This window comes from Rhinopithecus roxellana, chromosome 15 (assembly GCF_007565055.1).
Source record: "Rhinopithecus roxellana isolate Shanxi Qingling chromosome 15, ASM756505v1, whole genome shotgun sequence".
Taxonomy (NCBI): Eukaryota; Metazoa; Chordata; class Mammalia; order Primates; family Cercopithecidae; genus Rhinopithecus; species Rhinopithecus roxellana.
In genome coordinates this window covers 6,278,363-6,295,955 of record NC_044563.1, presented here as the reverse complement: position 1 = coordinate 6,295,955, position 17,593 = coordinate 6,278,363, and the positions used below count along the sequence as shown (strand labels likewise).

Here is a 17,593-nt window from a genome sequence, read left to right as displayed (position 1 = left end):
TGGCCTCTGGCCCAGGGTATCTCCCAGGGCCTGCTGGGTGCGGGGCCCTGGGCAGAACAAGGCAGCATGGCCTGGCCCTGTGTCCTGCTGCCAGTGAAGCAGGCCCGGAGTGGGGCAGCCACCCACCCAAGGGCCAGCGCAGGGCCTCTCCTGGGTGGTCAAGAGCAGGAAGGTGTAAGCACCGCCTTTCACTGCCGCGCACCCAAGGGAGGGGTCCCGGAGGTGGGAGAGCATCCTGGGGACCCCAGGCCCCTGAGCCTTCGAATGTTGGGGTCCCATCAGCCAGAGGCGCACAAGCCTCAAAGTGTAGCGGAGAGCAGGGTCTCATGCCCTATCCTGAGCTAGGCCTGAGCGGAACTGCCCCTGCATCAGGGCCAGCATAGACGCGTGCGGTTGGCACTGGTCCGTTATCCGCTCTGTTCTCCAGGTCTCCTCTCCGGGATTAAGCGCCCCACTGAGGACCCGTCCGCGAGGCCACAGCCTGGGCTCAGCCTCCCCCAGGCTTCCCGGACTCCGTCGGAGGCTCGGGCCGGGGGCGGGGCGTCCCTGGCCCCTCCTCGTCGCCCCGCCTGCCCGGAAAAGTGAGCTGCGCCGGGCCCCGGGCGGGCGGGAACGCAGCTCTGAGTCCTGTTCGGCGTGCGCGGAGTGGGGCAGCCAGCAGCCGAGCCGCGGCGCGCATCCCACCCGGGTGAGTGCCCCCGCTGGGGTCTGCGGAGCCCCAGCTCTGCCTGCCTACCCTCTTCCCCCTGCCCTGGGGAGGGGATCTCGGCGCCACCCAGTTGGCTCCGTAAATGCAGCTCAGCCCCCCACCCCGCCTGGTGTCAGGCCTTGCGGGGGGCCACGGAGGATCGCCAAGGGAGGAGGAGAAGGATGGGGTGTTGGCCAACAGAGCCCAGCGTTCCTGGGCCTGGTGTGCGCGGAGCTTTCCCCACTGTATTCTTCCTGGGAGGGAGGGACCCATTCTACGGATGGGGAAGCTGAGGCCGCCCCGCTAGGAAGTGTCAGAGCTGGAGACCAGCTGGGTCTTTTGACTCCAGAGCCGACCCCGTTTGGAATGGAGGGGCCGCCAGACCCTCTCCTACTGCCTTCCCATCATCCGTAGGGGAGGGCAGGGGTGCAGAGAGACCTGGTGGGTTCCTGGAGGAGCCTTATGAGGGGCCAGGAAAGGGGCACAGGGTGAAGAGTGGGCTGGAGCCTAGACCCCAGGGCCGCAGGATGGAGGCATATTCATTTACATCATAAAAGTGGCTGGGTGACCCCTGGCTAGAGTGGGGACCAAGGGGGACAGCGGTAGGGGGTGAGCCAGTGGAGCCTCGCATGCCAGGTGCGGGGGTTGATCACGTCCCCACACCCCTCCCCCTGCCCATTATAGGTTGTTCCCCCACCCCCTGGGAAGTGCTGGAAGGAGCTGAGCATTGGCATAGTGGCTGTGGGAGCCCTGATGGCCCTGAGCCGGGGGTGCCCCCTCCCTGGATCCCCAGAGCTGACTCCCCACACTTCCTTATTTGGCCAGCACAGCCCCAGAGGGAGCCAGGTCAGACCGCAGCCCTCTTCCGAGCTCACCCTTGTGCTGAGCATGTAACATTGGACTTTACCTCTCCAAGTGTCAGTGGAGTCCTATATAAAACAAAGGTCCAGCGCCCCCTCCCCCAGGATTTCTCCCCCCAGGGTTAGTGTGAGGTCTTGTGGATGAAGGGATTCAGTCGGGGCTCTGGTTATTTTTGTCACCTCCCTAGATCGTGTCTCTGTCAGAGGTGCCACGTCCCATTCACCCAAAGAGGAAGTAGAGGCCCAGAGAGGGTGAGAGACTTGCCCAAGGTCACACAGCCAATCTCAGCCTGGGCCCCAAGTCCCTCTGCCCTGTGGCCGGGCCTGGTCCTTAGGGATGGAACCCAGCCCCTCGCTGTCCCCTACCCGGCCCGCTTGCAGCCTTGGGCTGTTCACTCAGTGTTCCCTCATTCCCTCTTTCTCTCCTTTCCCAGGCTGGGGCTGGGGCTGCGGTTCCCTAATTAGAGTTAAGTAAACCAGACCCAGGGGAGGAAGTGACTGGCTGGGCAGGCCCTGGCCAGCCCAGCAGCAGGCGGGGCCCTGACCAAGCCTGTCCCCTCCCCCTAATTTTTGAGCTGAGGAACTGAGTCCCACAGAGGGGCGCTGGGCCCCAAGAGCAGTGGCTTTGGAGCTGGAGGGGCCCCAGCATCCACAGGGCCAGGGCGGGTTGGAGGTGGCCTGGCACCCGCCCTCAGCCTGCATCGGCTTTGAGCAAGGCCCCGGGCCCTTCCCCGCCATTCTACAGTTTCACTTTTGTTGGTTTCAACACCTGGTAGGCTGCGGCTGCTGCCAGGCGGCCCGGGCCTCAGGGGACGGCCCCCTCCCAGCAGCAGTGCTCCCTGGCCAGTCCCAGGGTACCCACTGGAGATGCCCACCCCCGCCGCTCAGCACATGCAGCCCCACAGGGAGCAGGGAGGGCTCCAGCCACCCCCGGGGCAGCCCTGGGCCTAAGTGCCTGGGCCAGTGGGATCCTGTCTAGGGTGAGGGCAGCCTGAGAGAGGGAGGCCAAAGTGAAGGTGGGGGTGGAGCCGGTGTCATTGGGAGATGCTGGAGGTGGGGGCGGGGGTCCCTGTGGGCAGAGCAAGCCAGGAGAGAGCTTGAGGTCGGCCCTAGAGTGGGCTTTGGGGTGTCCCAGTCCCACCGCTTACTTCCTGCGTGACCTCAGCACCGCACCAAGCCTGCCCAGGCCTCAGTTTCCACCTCTGTCAGATGGGGGTGCTAGCAGCAGCTTCCAGGATTCAGTGAGTGAAGGTGCGCAGATGCCCGTGGTTGGGAACTGTCTGTGGTCCGCCCCTGACTGGCCCCCATCCGTGTCCACCCACAGGACCATGGGCTCCATGTTCCGGAGCGAGGAGGTGGCCCTGGTCCAGCTCTTTCTGCCCACAGCTGCTGCCTACACCTGCGTGAGTCGGCTGGGCGAGCTGGGCCTCGTGGAGTTCAGAGACGTGAGTTGGGTGGGCAGGCGTGGGAAGGGGGCTACTGCCGAGGTTAGCCCGAAGGCCGATGCAGGATGGGGACTGCCCCCCCATAGGGCCCTGGCCCTGTTTGAACCTCAGAGGCCCCTGCCGTGGGCGCTGCTCATGGGAAGCCCGTGACTGAGGCCCCTGAGCGGGCTCCTCCCCATGCCCTCCCAGGGTGTGGGGTCTGGTCTGTGCTCTGATCAGCCTCTTGTGGCTCCCAGGGCACTCAGCACCTTTCTGGAGGAGGCAGCTGAGGCCTGAGGAGAGTCAGGCCTGGGCTCTAGGCTGAGAAGCTCCCTGACCCCCTTCCTGAGACACTGACCCCTCTGTGTGGCACCCACAGCTCAACGCCTCGGTGAGCGCCTTCCAGAGACGCTTTGTGGTTGATGTTCGGCGCTGCGAGGAGCTGGAGAAGACCTTCAGTGAGTTGGTCCCAGGCATACATTCCAGGCAGGCTTCCTGGAGGAGGCATGGGCCAAGTTTGATCTGAAAGGAAGAGTCTGAGTTTGCCAGGTGGAAGGCAGAGAAAGGAGGTACAGAGCAGGGCCCTGCATGGCCAAGACAGAGCAGCTGAGATCTGTGAAGTGTGCTTGGGAAGGTGGCTGCCTTGTGTGGGCTGAGCAGAGGGCCTAGGTCAGGGCTGGCTGGGGAGGCCTTGAATGCAGCGTAAGAGCCCAGGACTTCGTTCTGTGGGCACCGGGGAGCCACAGGGATTTCTAAGCAGGGAAGAGGCACAGACAGAGCTTTCTCCTCTGCAGCTGGGCTGGGGTGGGTGGACCCAGGATCTAGGGTTGGGTGCCCCCAAGGAGCATGCAAAAGGGACCCCTGCCCTGGGCAGCCGCTCTCAGGAAGAGCTTGAGGGGCACCAAGGCTGGGGCATGCAGCAGGCTGGGTTTTGTGTTTGCTGTTGCAGTTTATAGCTTTTCAATAATCAGGCAGACACAGGACTCACGCCAGCTCCGGTCCCAAGCGCTGCAGCGCGAGGGCCAGCCTGTGGGGAGACCTCAGGCCCTCTGCCTAGCAGTGGGAAGGGAGAGCAAGCCCAGACCTGAGCGCAGAGGAAGGGGAGCACAGCTTCTGGATGGGGATTTGGCCAGGATTTTCCGGCCGCCTCTGCCTGGTGAATCTAGCAGCTGGTGACCGATGGAGTTTGGGGCAGCAGGTGGGGTCCTCAGCTGTTGAGACAACCTCGACTGCACCCCACTCCTGTTCCTCTGCGCCCAGCCTTCCTGCAGGAGGAGGTGCGGCGGGCTGGGCTGGTCCTGCTCCCGCCTGAGGGGAGGCTGCCGGCACCCCCACCCCGGGACCTGCTGCGCATCCAGGAGGAGACAGAGCGCCTGGCTCAGGAGTTGCGGGATGTGCGGGGCAACCAGCAGGCCCTGCGGGCCCAGCTGCACCAGCTGCAGCTCCACGCCGCCGTGCTGGGCCAGGGCCATGGACCCCAGGTCAGCTCCAGCCCAGGCAGGAGACTGGGAGGCTGGGGAGGGGCTGTCCGGCCCAGGGCTCATGGTGCTTCTGGGCTTCTAGCTGGCAGCTGCCCACACAGATGCGACCTCAGAGAGGATGCCCCTGCTACAGGCTCCCGGGGGGCCGCACCAGGACCTGAGGGTCAAGTGAGTGAGGGTTAACCTCTTGTCCTTTCTGGCCAGCCCAGAACCCCTGGCCAGTTGCTGGGCTGGGCCAGGCTGAGCTCCAACTCCTTGTCCAGTGCTCTCCCCTCTGTTCCTGCTCTCAGGCTGCCCCCACCTCCTCCTTCAGGCCTGGAACTTCCCATAGTCCCAAGCCCTGGCCCTGGGGGGGTCCTCCTCTTCTGGCCCTGCCCGGGAGGCCTCCTGCCTTCCACTGTGGGCAGGGCCAGTGGGCCCAATTGCCCGATTACCCATGCTGGTCAGGGTCCTGCCCGGAGGGCCTGGTGGGGGAGGCAGGGTGGGAGGTTGGAGCAGCCCTGCCCAGCCCCGTGGCCGCCAGCTTTGTGGCAGGTGCCGTGGAGCCCCACAAGGCCCCTGCCCTAGAGCGCCTGCTCTGGAGGGCCTGCCGCGGCTTCCTCATCGCCAGCTTCAGGGAGCTGGAGCAGCCGCTGGAGCACCCCGTGACGGTGAGCAGCTGGCCCTGGGCTGGGGGGTCCTGGGCAGAGCGAGACTCCAGAATCAACTGAGCCTGCTCTGTAGGGCGAGCCAGCTACGTGGATGACCTTCCTCATCTCCTACTGGGGCGAGCAGATTGGACAGAAGATCCGCAAGATCACGGACTGGTGAGTCACTGGAAACACCCGCCCCACCACCCCGCTCCGCAGGCCCCTGCTGTCACCTCCCAGCCCGCCCTGTCACGACTCCTCCCCATGAACTCCCTTCAGACTCAGAGTCTCGTAGCTGGGACCCTCAGGCCCCTCAGGCCCCTCACGCAGCACAACCTCCCTCCAGCTTCCACTGCCACGTCTTCCCGTTTCTGGAGCAGGAGGAGGCCCGCCGCGGAGCCCTGCGGCAGCTGCAGCAGCAGAGCCAGGAGCTGCAGGAGGTGGGTGCCCTGGCCTGGCCTCCCAGAGGTGGGTGCAGGAGGTGGGTGCCCTGGCCTGGCCTCCCAGAGGTGGGTGCAGGAGGTGGGTGCCCTGGTCTGGCCTCCCAGAGGTGAGTGCAGGAGGTGGGTGCTCCCAGCCCAGCCACCCCACCTGCCCGCCCAGCCCCCGCTGACTGCCCACTCTGGCGCAGGTCCTGGGGGAGACAGAGCGGTTCCTGAGCCAGGTGCTGGGCCGGGTGCTGCAGCTGCTACCGCCGGGGCAGGTGCAGGTCCACAAGATGAAGGCTGTGTACCTGGCCCTGAACCAGTGCAGTGTGAGCACTACACACAAGTGCCTCATTGCCGAGGCCTGGTGCTCTGTGAGAGACCTGCCTGCCCTGCAGGAGGCCCTTCGGGACAGCTCGGTGAGCATGAAGCCTGAGACCTCACCCCCTCCCCACCCGCCCCTCCTACCAGGCCGGGGCATTTCTGCCTTACTTCCAGCCCCCGGCTCCCTGCACCTGGGCTTCGCCCAGGGGCTCCTTCTCCTCCCAGCCTCCTCCACGGCCCACCTCTTCCAGGGAGTCTGCTCTGTTGGCCCTGGCCCAGCAAGCCCTACCCTGACTTTCCTGAGTCCCTGGAGGCTGATGGGGTAGTTTTAGTCAGAAGCCTCATTCCAATTCAGGCCCTCCTGTGACCTTAGGCCTGCTTATGGTGTGATGCCCCTGCCCCCGGGGGTCACCCGCCGCGCACAGCAGGTGCTTGAGAGTGAGGCTGGGCTCCTTCTCCTGGGCCGTCCCTAGGAGGCAGCACGCTTGCCTTTCCCAAGCAATTGCTAGTCCATGTGGTGTCTTTGGGCCCCCACCAGGGCATAGCAGGGCTGATCATCTCACTTCAGAGAGAGGGGAAGGGGCTGCTCAGTGAGCCCCCACCGGGCTCTGCATCTCCCGCTGGGCCTGGCTGGGGGTCCCAGGGTCCCTGAAGGCCCCTGCCACCGGTCTGGTCTGTCTCTGTCCTGGCGTCCAGACGGAGGAGGGAGTGAGTGCCGTGGCTCACCGAATCCCCTGCCGGGACATGCCCCCCACGCTCATCCGCACCAACCGCTTCACAGCCAGCTTCCAGGGCATCGTGGACGCCTACGGCGTGGGCCGCTACCAGGAGGTCAACCCCGGTGAGAGCCACGGCGCCCTTACCCGTGTCCTGGGAGGCTCAGCTGCCCCACTGGATGGGTGTGAGCCTGAGGGGGAGGTATCTCCATCCTGGGCCCGGCCTGCCCTCCTGGGATGAGGAGCACACATCCTATCACTCTTGAGAGGCTGTTGGGCTCTGCAGCCAGTGTGAGGCTTTGTGTCGGCTCCCAGCCAACTCCCCCTTGTTGAGTTTACAAGGGAGCCGCACGGGCTTGTGCAAAGAACAGAGGCTGTGCGGTGGACATGGCCAGGTTGGAAGCCCATCTCGCCTACTTTGATATGTTTCTTAGCTTCTCTGAGCCTCAGCTGCCTCACCTGCAAAATGGAAATAATAGCGCAAACCTCAGAGGAAAGTCAGGAAGCTTAGTGACCATTGGAGACTGCAAGCCAGAGCCGGGGGCAGCCTGTGATGTGCTTGGTTTGGTCACACGGTTTTGTTTGTTTGTTTGTTTGTTTGTTTTCTGAGATGGAGTCTCGTTCTGTCGCCCAGGCTGGAGTGCAGTGGTGTGATCTCGGCTCACTGCAACCTCTGCCTCCCAGGTTCAAGCCATTCTCCTGCCTCAGCCTCCCGAGTAGCTGGGACTACAGGTGCCCATCGCCACGTCCAACTAATTTTTGTTCTTTTAGTGGAGATGGGGTTTCGCCATGTTGGCCAGACTGTCTCGAACTCCTGACCTCAAGTGATCCGCCCACCTCAGCCTCCCAAAGTGCTGGGATTATAGGCGTGAGCCACCACTCCTGGCTACACAGTGTTTTTTGTTTTGTTTTTTTTCCCGAGATGGAGTCTCGCTCTGTTGCCCAGGCTGGGGTTTGGTGGCATGATCTCGGCTCACTGCAATTTCCGCCTCCCAGGTTCTAGTGATTCACCTGCCTCAGCCTCCAGAGTAGTTGGGCAGGTGTGTGCCACCACGCCCGGCTAATTTTTGTATTTTTGGTAGAGACGGGCTTTCACCGTGTTGACCAGGCTGGTCACAAACTCCTGAGCTCGTGATCCGCCCACCTCAGCCTCCCAAAGTGCTGGGATTACAGGTGTGAGCCACCACACCTGGCCCTACACAGTGTTTTTATAAAAGTTTGCATTAATGCAGTCTTAGGTCAAGCTGTCCCTGAGACGGACATTCTGGAGTAAGCGGTAGGTTAAGGGAGGTGCTCCCAGTAGAAACCAGTCAGGGATGAGGGCAGGGGTTGGGGGAGCTCTAGTGCTTTCCCTCCACATCCTCCTCCCCATTGGGAGTCCTGAGGCCTGCAGTGCCTGCTCTGTCGTCCAGCTGTGTCCTCCCCCTCAGGACGCCACTCCCCAACACAGTGGGCCAGCTGCAGTGTGACTGGTGCTGTCAGATGAGTGGAGGGGCCCAGTATCCCCCAGTGCCACCGAGTGGGGGCCCGGCCCATAGCATGGGTGTGACGTAGTGGAGCCCCTATTGGGAGGGGTCTTGGACACAGGCCAGGGAGGGGCCCTGCCTCACCCAGTGGGCAGGAGTCAGGGTGCTTGGGCCCGCATGGTGGTACAGGCAGGGCGTGAGTCTGAGGCTCTGTGAACCAAGACCAGGGCTGTGTGGTCCTGGGAGGCTTGCTGCTCCTGCAGGCCCGGAGTCCTGGGGCTGGATCTGCGCCCCACTCAGATTCCCCTGCACATGGACAGAGGCTGGTGCAGCTAGAGCATCGCCCGGAGGCCCGTGGCGGATAGAATGCTGCCAGCTCAACGCACCAGCCTTTGGGGCAACGTGTTTGCCAGGGAAGCTGTAACAAAGTGTCACAGGCTGGTGGCTTAAGGGGCAGACACAGTCCCACAGTCCTGGAGGCTAGAAGTCCAAGACCAAGGTGTCCGCAGGGGCCGGGCGCACTGGCTCATGCCTGTAATCTCAGCACTTTGGGAGGCTGTGGTGGAAGGAGGATCGCTGGAGTCCTGGAGTCCAGGAGTTCGAGACCAGTCTGGGCAACATAGTGAGACCTTGTATCTTAACAAAATAAAAGATAATGAGGTGTTGTCGGCAGGAGTGGCTCCTTCTGCGGCTGTCCGGGAGGATCCCTTCCTGGCCTCTCTCCTGGGCTTGGAGCGGCCGTCCTCATCTTCACGTGCTGTTCTCCTTCCGTGTGGGTCCAAATGTTCCTTTTCGTAAGGACACTGGGCACACTGGATTAGGGCCCACTGTAATGGCCTCATCTTAACCCAGTGACCTCTGTAAGGACCCTGTCTCCAAAGAAGGTCACATCCGGAGTTCCCGGGGGTTGGTCCTCCAGTGTACCTTTTTTGGGGTCACAATACAGCCCCTGACAGGATGTGCATGTTGGGGTCCTCCTGCCTCCCATGAGGACTTGTTCCTGTTTTACTGATGGGAAGTCGAGATTTCAGAGCTGGAGCGACCAGCTTGGCCTCCTGGAACTTGCATGTGCCAGCTGGGGCCACCTGTGGCTCCCTGTCCTCTCTGGCTTCTGTGTGGGGCTCTGGGGACAGCAACAACTGAAGCTGCTAACTTCCTGTGGCTCCAGCAGCTGGCCGGTGCTGCCCGCGGAGACCTTATGAAGTGGCCTGGTATTACTTCCATTTTACAGATGGGGAAATGGAGGCTCAGAGAGGTTAAGTGACTGGGCCTGAGTCACACAGCTCCTAAGTGGTGGGTTCTTTTTTTTTTTTTTTTTTTTTTTTGGAGACAGGATCTCACTCTGTCGCCCAGGCTGGAGTGCAGAGGTGCGAGCTTGGCTCACTGCAACCTCCGCCTCCCGGGTTCAAATGATTCTCCTGCCTCAACCTCCTGAGTAGCTGGGATTATGGGCACCTGCCACCATGCCCAGCTAATTTTTCTGTTTTTAGTAGAGACAGGGTTTCACCATGTTGGCCAGGCTGGTCTCGAACTCCTGACCTCAGGTGATCCTCCCCCCCCATCTTGGCCTCCCAGAGTACTAGGATTATAGGCATGAGCCACCGTGCCCGGCTGCTAAGTGGTGGGTTCTTGACTGCAAGCCAGCAGGGTCTCTGTGGCATCTTGGGCCGGGAGACGGATGCTGGTGTGTTTGGGGGTTCCCAGCTCACCTACCACGCCCTCTGCCCACAGCTCCCTATACCATCATCACCTTCCCCTTCCTGTTTGCTGTGATGTTTGGGGATGTGGGCCATGGACTGCTCATGTTCCTCTTCGCCCTGGCCATGGTGCTTGCGGAGAACCGGCCGGCAGTGAAGGCCGCACAGAATGAGGTGAGGGGCTGGGCTGGCGTCCTGATGAGGGTAGTGGGGCCAGGCAGCCCCTCACCACACTGCTGCCCCCCCAGATCTGGCAGACTTTCTTCAGGGGCCGCTACCTGCTCCTGCTCATGGGTCTGTTCTCCATCTACACCGGCTTCATCTACAACGAGTGCTTCAGTCGCGCCACCAGCATCTTCCCCTCGGGCTGGAGTGTGGCCGCCATGGCCAACCAGTCTGGCTGGAGGTAAGGCCCGGGCCCCAGCCTGGCCGGGGGCCCCGCAGCCCCCATAGCCCTGACCGCCCTGCCCTCTGTTGCCACAGTGATGCATTCCTGGCCCAGCACGCGACGCTTACCCTGGATCCCAACGTCACCGGTGTCTTCCTGGGACCCTACCCCTTTGGCATTGACCCTGTGAGTCCTGGGATGGAGTGTCCGTGGATGGTGAAGGCAGCTGGGAGTGGGGGCTGGGGCTCCCCTCGGTTCAGCCCTCCTGCAGTGCTGGCGTGGAGCACTTCTGTGTGCCAGGCCCTTTCCTCAGCTCAAGAGGCAGACAAGGCTCCTGTCCTGCAGAGCCTGCATCACAGTCTCCTGAGTGTGCAGAGGCAAAGCCAGATCGGACAGGAACCAGTCTGCAGCTTGCACTGTGCTAAGCACTGTTCCCAACCCTCTGTGGAAGTGATTTTCTTTTTTTTTTTTTTTCTTTCCTTTTTTTTTTTTTTTTTTTTTTTTGGATATGGAGTTTTATTCTGTCACCCAGGCTGGAGTGCAGTGGTGCGATCTCGGCTCACTGCAACCTCCATCTCCCGGCTTCAAGCGATTCCCCTGCCTCAGCCTCCTGAGTAGCTGGGATACAGGCACCTGCCACCATGCCCGGCTAATTTCTGTATTTTTAGTAGAGACAGGGTTTCACCGTGTTGGCCAGGCTGGTCTCGAACTCCTGACCTTATGTGATCCACTTGCTTCCGCCTTTCAAAGTGCTGGGATTACAGGCGTGAGCCACCGTGCCTGGCCTGATTTTCTGTTTGAACCTCATAACAACCCCGTGGGCCGCATGTTAACTGTGTCCTCACCTGAAGAAGAGACTGAGGCACAGAGGCCGTGCCCCAGGTCACCCAGGCTGGAGCCATGGCAGCTGGCCCGTCTGTGCTCTGTTGCCCCTCGGTGGGTGGGTGATGGATGAGGCTGCAGGCTCCGAGGGGGAAAACAGGGTGATGAGAGAGAGGGACTCGGGTCGGGGACTTCCTGGCAGTGCTGGCCAGGGAGCCCCTGAGTCCAGCCCGCCCCTGCTGCCACCCTAGGTCTGGAGCCTGGCTGCCAACCACTTGAGCTTCCTCAACTCCTTCAAGATGAAGATGTCTGTCATCCTGGGGGTTGTGCACATGGCCTTTGGGGTGGTCCTTGGAGTCTTCAACCACGTGTGAGGGCCAAAGCTGCCTGGGGGATGGGAGGCTGGCAGGCCAGAGTGGGCCCCAGTGACCACGCCTCCCTCCTACCTGCCAGGCACTTTGGCCAGAAGCACCGGCTGCTGCTGGAGACGCTGCCGGAGCTCACCTTCCTGCTGGGGCTCTTCGGTTACCTCGTCTTCCTAGTCATCTACAAGTGGCTGTGTGTCTCGGCTGCCAGCGCCGCCTCGGCCCCCAGCATCCTCATCCACTTCATCAACATGTTCCTCTTCTCCCACAGCCCCACCAACCGGCCGCTCTACCCCCGGCAGGTGTGCTGTGGCTGGGGGGCCCAGCTCACACAGCCTCATGGGGATCCCACGGTCACTCGGCCACTGGGAGCTGCAGGATCCTCGTCCAAGAAACGGGGATGCAGGCCCCGGGCTGTGCAGACAGGGCTGTCAGAGGTGATGGTGTGCATCTTTAGCAGGTGGCACAAGTGGAGCTGGGAACCTGGGGTCCCTTCCCTCAGGAGTCCTTATGGAGCCAAATCCTCACTCAGTGAGGGCACGGAGCCCCCGGGGGCCCTGAAGGGAGGAGCGGCCACAGACTCTCTGGGCCCTGTGACTGCTGTGATTCAAGTTCCTGTGCAGGTGTGCACAGCAGGGGTGCCCTGACTCTCGCCCTCTCCCTGGCAGGAGGTGGTCCAGGCCACGCTGGTGGTCCTGGCCTTGGCCATGGTGCCCGTCCTGCTGCTAGGCACACCCCTGCACCTGCTGCGCCGCCACCGCCCCCACCTGCGGAGGAGGCCCGCTGGCCGACAGGTGGGACCGGGCCTAAGGTGTAGGGGGCTGCTTGGGAGGAGAGGCCACTGTCCGGTGTGTACCTGACTCCCCACTTCCTCACAGGCTCCTAAGTGGCCAGGAGCAGGCCTGGTGGGTGGCGGGGGCCCTCCTGAGGCTGGAGCGCTGCCAACACTGCCTGCTCGTTCCCCAGGAGGAAGACAAGGCTGGGTTGCTGGACCTGCCTGATGCATCTGTGAATGGCTGGAGCTCCGATGAGGAAAAGGCAGGGGGCCTGGATGATGAAGAGGAGGCTGAGGTGGGTGCAGTGCCTTCCTGAGGGTGGGACGGGTGAGGCCCCGCTGGCCCTCACTGCACCCACCCTGCAGCTCGTCCCCTCCGAGGTGCTCATGCACCAGGCCATCCACACCATCGAGTTCTGCCTGGGCTGCGTCTCCAATACCGCATCCTACCTGCGCCTGTGGGCCCTGAGCCTGGCCCACGCCCGTGAGTGACCTGGCCACCAATGGCCAGCCCCGGCTCCTGGCTTCTCACTTACGGCTGCTGGCTGGGAAGGTTTCTTCTCTCTGGGCCTCAGTTTCCCCTCTGTAAAGTGGGACTGTCCAAGGAGGTCCCTCGCTGGCTGCCCGTGCAGGGAGGGCTTCAGGCTGCGGCAGGTAGATCGGGGGCTGGCAGGCCCCCACTTGCCATTGGCCCCCACTGTCTCCTCCTTTGCTCGCAGAGCTGTCCGAGGTTCTGTGGGCCATGGTGATGAGCATCGGCCTGGGCCTGAGCCGGGAGGTTGGCGTGGCGGCTGTGGTGCTGGTCCCCATCTTTGCCGCCTTTGCTGTGATGACTGTGGTCATCCTGCTGGTGATGGAAGGGCTCTCGGCCTTCCTGCACGCCCTGCGGCTGCACTGGTGAGCAACCACCCCGTGGCCTGGGCTGCTCAAGGCGGGAGTTCCCCTGACCAACCCCTCCTCTTCTCACCCCCAGGGTGGAATTCCAGAACAAGTTCTACTCCGGCACAGGCTACAGGTTGAGTCCCTTCACCTTCGCTGCCACAGATGACTAGGGCCCACTGCAGGTCCTACCAGACCTCCATCCTGACCTCTGAGGCAGGAGAGGAATAAAGAGGGTCCGCCCTGGGGAGTGATGTCTCGTCTCTCTTCCCTCCTTTCTAGCTGAGGCAGGTGGCGGGGTAGAAGACATGGTGTAGGATCTGGGACCTCAAAAAGTCGAGGCCAGGACCTGCAGATCTGCAATGTCAGACTCTTGGGGTGAAAAGGGGCAGAGAAGGGCCAAGGAGGGATGTTTCCAGCACAATCTAACTTGGAGTGAGCAGATGTCTTCCCAGGCCGGGTCAGGGGAGTGAGCTCCCCATCCTTGGAGGTGTGCAACTGGCTGTGAGCGGGTGTTTGGGTTACTCTCTGTTGGGAGTGGTGCCAATATCCATGCCCTGGTGCCAGGCCTCAGGGGGCTGGAAGTACAGAGCAGTCTGGGGCACCTGAGCACCAGTCAGTGCTCCATGCAGGGCTGTGGTGTCACACGCCCAAGGCCACATGCCTGCCAGGAAGGGCAGAGGCTATCCCGAGCAGCAGACATTACCCAGGGCCCCGGGGGTCAGAACAGGGGCTGAGCCTCACTCCCAGCCCAGCCTCCCATCACCTGAGGCTACAGTCTTCCTGACCCCTCCCAGGTGGTCCTTCCTGCGTTGCTGGCAGGATGGCGGTGGCTTTCTGCAGTGTCCTCTGGCCTGGGTCCCACTCCTGCTGGGAGGCAGAGCCAGTGCTTCCCAGAAGCCAACAAGCTGCAAAGTGGTTCTTCCCACAGCTGTGGCTGTGGCCAGCTGCTGGGAGGAGCCTGTCCATTGGCTCCTGGACTGCCTTGCTCAGGACCTCTGGATGCCAGGGGTGGTATCAGGGCCTCTAATTCTACATGCTGAGCACTCAGCTTAGAGAAACGGTGTCACGGTGCTGGGGTAGGAACAGAGGAGGCTAAATGAAGGACTCCGGAGAGCTGCAGGTGGATCTGGACCAAATTCAGAACCCAATGCCTTACTCCCTCCTGGGGAAGGAGCTGGGCAGAGACTTGGGGCAGGCAGTGAGGTGGGGATAGGTGAGCAGCACTCGTGGCGACTGGCCCGTGTGATTTAGGAGAGGTGTGGTATGGGATCCTAGGGAGATGACCAGTCAGCCCTACCCTGGCTTTGACATGGGGGTACCTGGCAGTGGTGGCTACAGAAGTCCAGTTTGCCACGAGAAGGGCACATAAAAAGGCACTGGGGTGGGCACCTCTGGGGCATGAGGTCACTGGGAGACACAGGGATGGGGTGGGTCACGTGCGTGGAAGACTCGGCAGTGAACAGCACAGGCCCGAGCCCATCCCGTCCATGTGAGCTTATGGCCTGATGCAGAGACTACCAGGGGCTCCAGGAAAGCTAAGGTGCATGGAAACGATGGGCCAGGGCCGGGCCCAGGGTGGTTTAGGGAATGCCAGTGTCTTGGGTAGAATAGCAAGGCCTGAGATTGTAACTGAGCTGACAGCAGGGCAAAGTGAAGGAGCCCAGTATTGGAAGATCGGCTCCAAATGTATCTCTGCAAGGAGACTGCAAGCAAGCTCGTGTGTGAAGGACCAGGCAGAGGCGAGGGCTAAGTGAGGCCAGCAGTGGCCTGGGCACAGTAAGATGGTGAGAAGCCACCAGAGCTCCTATGCAGGAGTGCAACACCATTGCTGTTTAATTCAGTTTGGCTTCACCTGTTTAAAACTGTTAACTCTCTAGAAGGGTGAAAAGTGAACGCCTCCCTCCTGCCCCTGCCCAGCCGCTCGGTGTCCCCAGGCACCAGCGCTGCTCCCAGTCTCCAGAGTCCTCCAGGGCTCTTCATTTCTGGGCTAGAAGCAGGGAAACCAGAGTGTGACGGGGAAGAAGAGGAGGTGGAGGACGGCCGATGGGGTCACACGCTGCTGGGATGCCAGCTGAGAGCAGTGGGGCACTGCTGAGCTGAGGGACTGGGTGGGTGCAGATGGAGCCCTCCCTGAGATTTAGGACACATCCAAGGGTGACAGCTTGAGGTTGGGTTTTTATTATTTTATTTGTATAGTACAATCTCTGTGGTAGCAGAAATATATGCACAAAAAACAATTCAAATAAGAGTTCAGAGTAAAAAAAAGTCAGCTAAGACTGTATCCCGCGGGACATTTCATATATATGGATTTCACAGCTACACTCAATCCACGCCGTGCACCACATAGAGGCTGCTGTCTCCCACAAGAATGATGATGTCAGGGACATCGGGAAAGGTAAGGGCCGGGAAACTGGGCCCTCAGAGAACCCAGGCCAAGGTTTCCCTCACCCTGCCCAGGGGCGGCCCAGCCCACTCAACAGGATCCCACACTTCAGGCAGAGCAGGGGGCAGGAGAGGCCCAAAGAGCTGGGTCAATCAGCTGGCTCCCCTGGGAGGGGGGCTGGGAGACAGGGAGGTCCTCTCACACTGCCCCGTGGCCACAGACGGCTGTCTGCACACTCCATCAGGAGGAAGGGCAGGGAGAAGTCACATGCAGTACAGTGAAATTCATCAATGTAACACACGCCCAGCAGGAGGGGAGAGCTCTGCTCCACACGCAGGCGGTCTTGGCTGCTCCGGAGCAATCCACTGCTCCAGCTTCAGCCATGGGACCAAGAGGATAGAGGAGCAGCTTCTGGGGGCCCCAGGCAGAAGCCACCTTGCAGTAGTGACTGGCGACTTCACAGTACATCTCTACTCACTTGCCGTCCCTTGGGAGTGAGCAGCGTCTATAACACATCGCCATCTACAAAAGCCTGGTCACAGTGTTCACCAGCACATTCATGAAAAAAAAAAATTTAAATCAACATTAACCAAAGTACCTGCAAGTAACACTGCTTACTCTTGCTGTTTGCCCTTTCTGACTGGAAACCTTAGCCCCCAAATATGAAACGCCTTCTCTAGATTAAAAGGATTCAGAGATGTTGCACTATTGCACTATATTTCTGCTTCCCAATCTCGTTTGAGTCCTAGTGAAATCGTAAACAAGAGGTGAAATAAATGTTGCTCCATTTTAATACAGTCTTTAGTATCATAAACATCTGTGTTCAGTAGTGAGCCACCCAAAGCCTCCTGCCGCAGGAGCAGTAGTCGAAGCACAGAGGGGACCCCGCTCCGCCGCCTCCCCATGCAGTCCAGTGATGAGGTGGATGGAGTCCTCCCCACAGTCACACCCCAAGCTTCCTCTTCTGGTGGAAATAGGCATCAAACCTTGCTTGGGCGTAGTCCTAGGAGAGAGCAAAGAGAAGCAAGGAATCCTGCTGGCCTGACCCCTGCCCATGTGCCCCCCAAACCCCACCCCTGGCAAGAGCTGAGGGCACGGACCCATGAGACCAACAGCACGGGACTGGCCTGTGCAGCAGGGCTGCTCCGCAGATGCAGGCTCCTCAAGCTCCCGGCCCACCCTGCACACCTTCATTCTCAGGAGGCCTGGTTTACAGGCATGGGCCAGCCCAGCCCTGCCTCTCAGGACGGACATCTCATCCACATGCTTGGCACTGCTACCATTCATCACCTTGTTAACCTTGGGTGCTGTGGGCACTGACTGACTGACATAACACACCTTTTAGGGCAAAAGGCCCCTGGGACATAGGCAAGTCTAGAACAGAAGGGGAGAAAAAAGAGGATGCCCGTTGCCTATTTCCTGGGATCTCCTGCAGCATGACTTTTAAGAAAGACACCGAGGGGCAAGGGAGAACACCTGGCTTGGTGTTCTGTTTCTGCCGCTGTCTTTTTCTGGGTCTCTTCCCTCATCTGTCCATCAGTGAGGACAACACAATCTCAAAGAGCCACTCCTGCAAGTCTGCAATTCTAGAAGCCAGGAAGATTACAATAACACTTTTTTGAAAAATTAACTCTGAGCTGTAATTTCTACTCTATCAGCATGAGCCCATTTTAAGTGTCCAGTTGGAGGCTTTCACAGATGCATCCAGCCAGTTCTCCACCACCGCCGTCAGGAGACCTGTGTTTCCAGCATCCCTACAAGCTCCCACGGGCCTCTTGCAGTTGGCCACAGGCAGCCATCGACTCAATTTCTGTCACTATGGATTGGACTTTTCTTTCCTAGAGTAGCACATAAATGCCACCATACAATATGTATCCTCGTGCCTGGCTTCTCAGTGTGATGTCTCTTGAGTGGCCCATGCTGTCATGCATTCGTGCCACCTTCCTTTGCACTGCCAAGTGTTCTCAGTATACGGATCTGGCACTGTAGTATCCACGCACCTGCTGACTGGTATTGAGGCTGCTTCCAGTTTGGGACAATTACAAATGAAGCTGCAGACCAGGCGCGGTGGCTCACACCTGTAATCCCAATACTTTGGGAGGCCAAGGCAGGCAGATTACTTGAGGTCAGGAGTTCGAGACCAGCCTGGCCAATATGGAGAAACCCCCTCTACTAAAAATACAAAAATTAGCTGGGTGCGGTGGCGCATGCCTGTAATCCCAGCTACTCAGGAGGCTGAGGCAGGAGAATGGCTTGAACCCGGGAGGC

At 60.7% G+C, this 17,593-nt stretch overlaps 2 protein-coding genes and 1 long non-coding RNA gene across 10 annotated transcripts in view; 2 read left to right on the top strand and 1 right to left on the bottom strand.

Moving 5' to 3' along the window:
- The first annotated feature begins 565 nt into the window (after positions 1-565).
- Positions 566-13,189, top strand: TCIRG1 (T cell immune regulator 1, ATPase H+ transporting V0 subunit a3). 5 transcript variants are annotated; one of them, XM_030917338.1, is made up of 21 exons: positions 618-688; positions 1,737-1,800; positions 2,873-2,993; positions 3,352-3,430; positions 4,233-4,453; positions 4,536-4,621; positions 4,977-5,103; positions 5,177-5,259; positions 5,429-5,522; positions 5,714-5,926; positions 6,528-6,672; positions 9,745-9,884; positions 9,959-10,116; positions 10,194-10,284; positions 11,172-11,290; positions 11,374-11,587; positions 11,954-12,133; positions 12,252-12,356; positions 12,427-12,544; positions 12,780-12,957; positions 13,034-13,189. In XM_030917338.1, exons 3-21 carry the CDS (start codon positions 2,877-2,879, stop codon positions 13,110-13,112), a joined length of 2,547 nt encoding a protein of 848 aa, XP_030773198.1. In that variant the 5' UTR covers positions 618-688; positions 1,737-1,800; positions 2,873-2,876; the 3' UTR covers positions 13,113-13,189. The 5 variants fall into 5 exon arrangements, with proteins under 5 accessions (XP_010364614.1, XP_030773197.1, XP_030773198.1 ...); XM_010366312.2 differs by lacking the exon at positions 1,737-1,800 and having other exon boundaries at positions 566-688; positions 11,954-12,079; XM_030917337.1 differs by lacking the exon at positions 1,737-1,800 and having other exon boundaries at positions 566-688.
- A 247-nt stretch (positions 13,190-13,436) lies between these two features.
- On the top strand, positions 13,437-16,040 carry LOC115893483. Its single transcript, XR_004053480.1, has 2 exons — positions 13,437-15,337; positions 15,636-16,040. It is a non-coding gene; the product is annotated as an uncharacterized LOC115893483 (long non-coding RNA).
- The window catches only part of CHKA (choline kinase alpha), a 73,623-nt gene continuing 71,140 nt past the window's right edge, over positions 15,111-17,593 (bottom strand). For 3 of the 4 annotated variants that reach the window (XR_004053479.1, XM_030917343.1, XM_030917342.1), the window contains one exon: positions 15,111-16,328. Coding sequence is in view for 3 of the 4 variants with exons in the window: in XM_030917343.1 (XP_030773203.1) it covers positions 16,269-16,328 (60 nt within the window). In the remaining variant the exon portion in view is untranslated. The remainder of the gene's footprint in view (positions 16,329-17,593) is intronic. The other variant, XM_030917341.1, reaches the window with a different exon arrangement.

Coding starts and splice junctions, on each gene's coding strand:
- TCIRG1 (XM_030917337.1), top strand. CDS start 2,877: ATGGGCTCCATGTTCCGGAGCGAGGAGGTGGCCCTGGTCCAGCTCTTT. Junction 9,885..9,958: donor TGAAGGCCGCACAGAATGAG/GTGAGGGGCTGG, acceptor CTGCCCCCCCAG/ATCTGGCAGACTTTCTTCAG. Junction 10,117..10,193: donor GCCAACCAGTCTGGCTGGAG/GTAAGGCCCGGG, acceptor CTGTTGCCACAG/TGATGCATTCCTGGCCCAGC.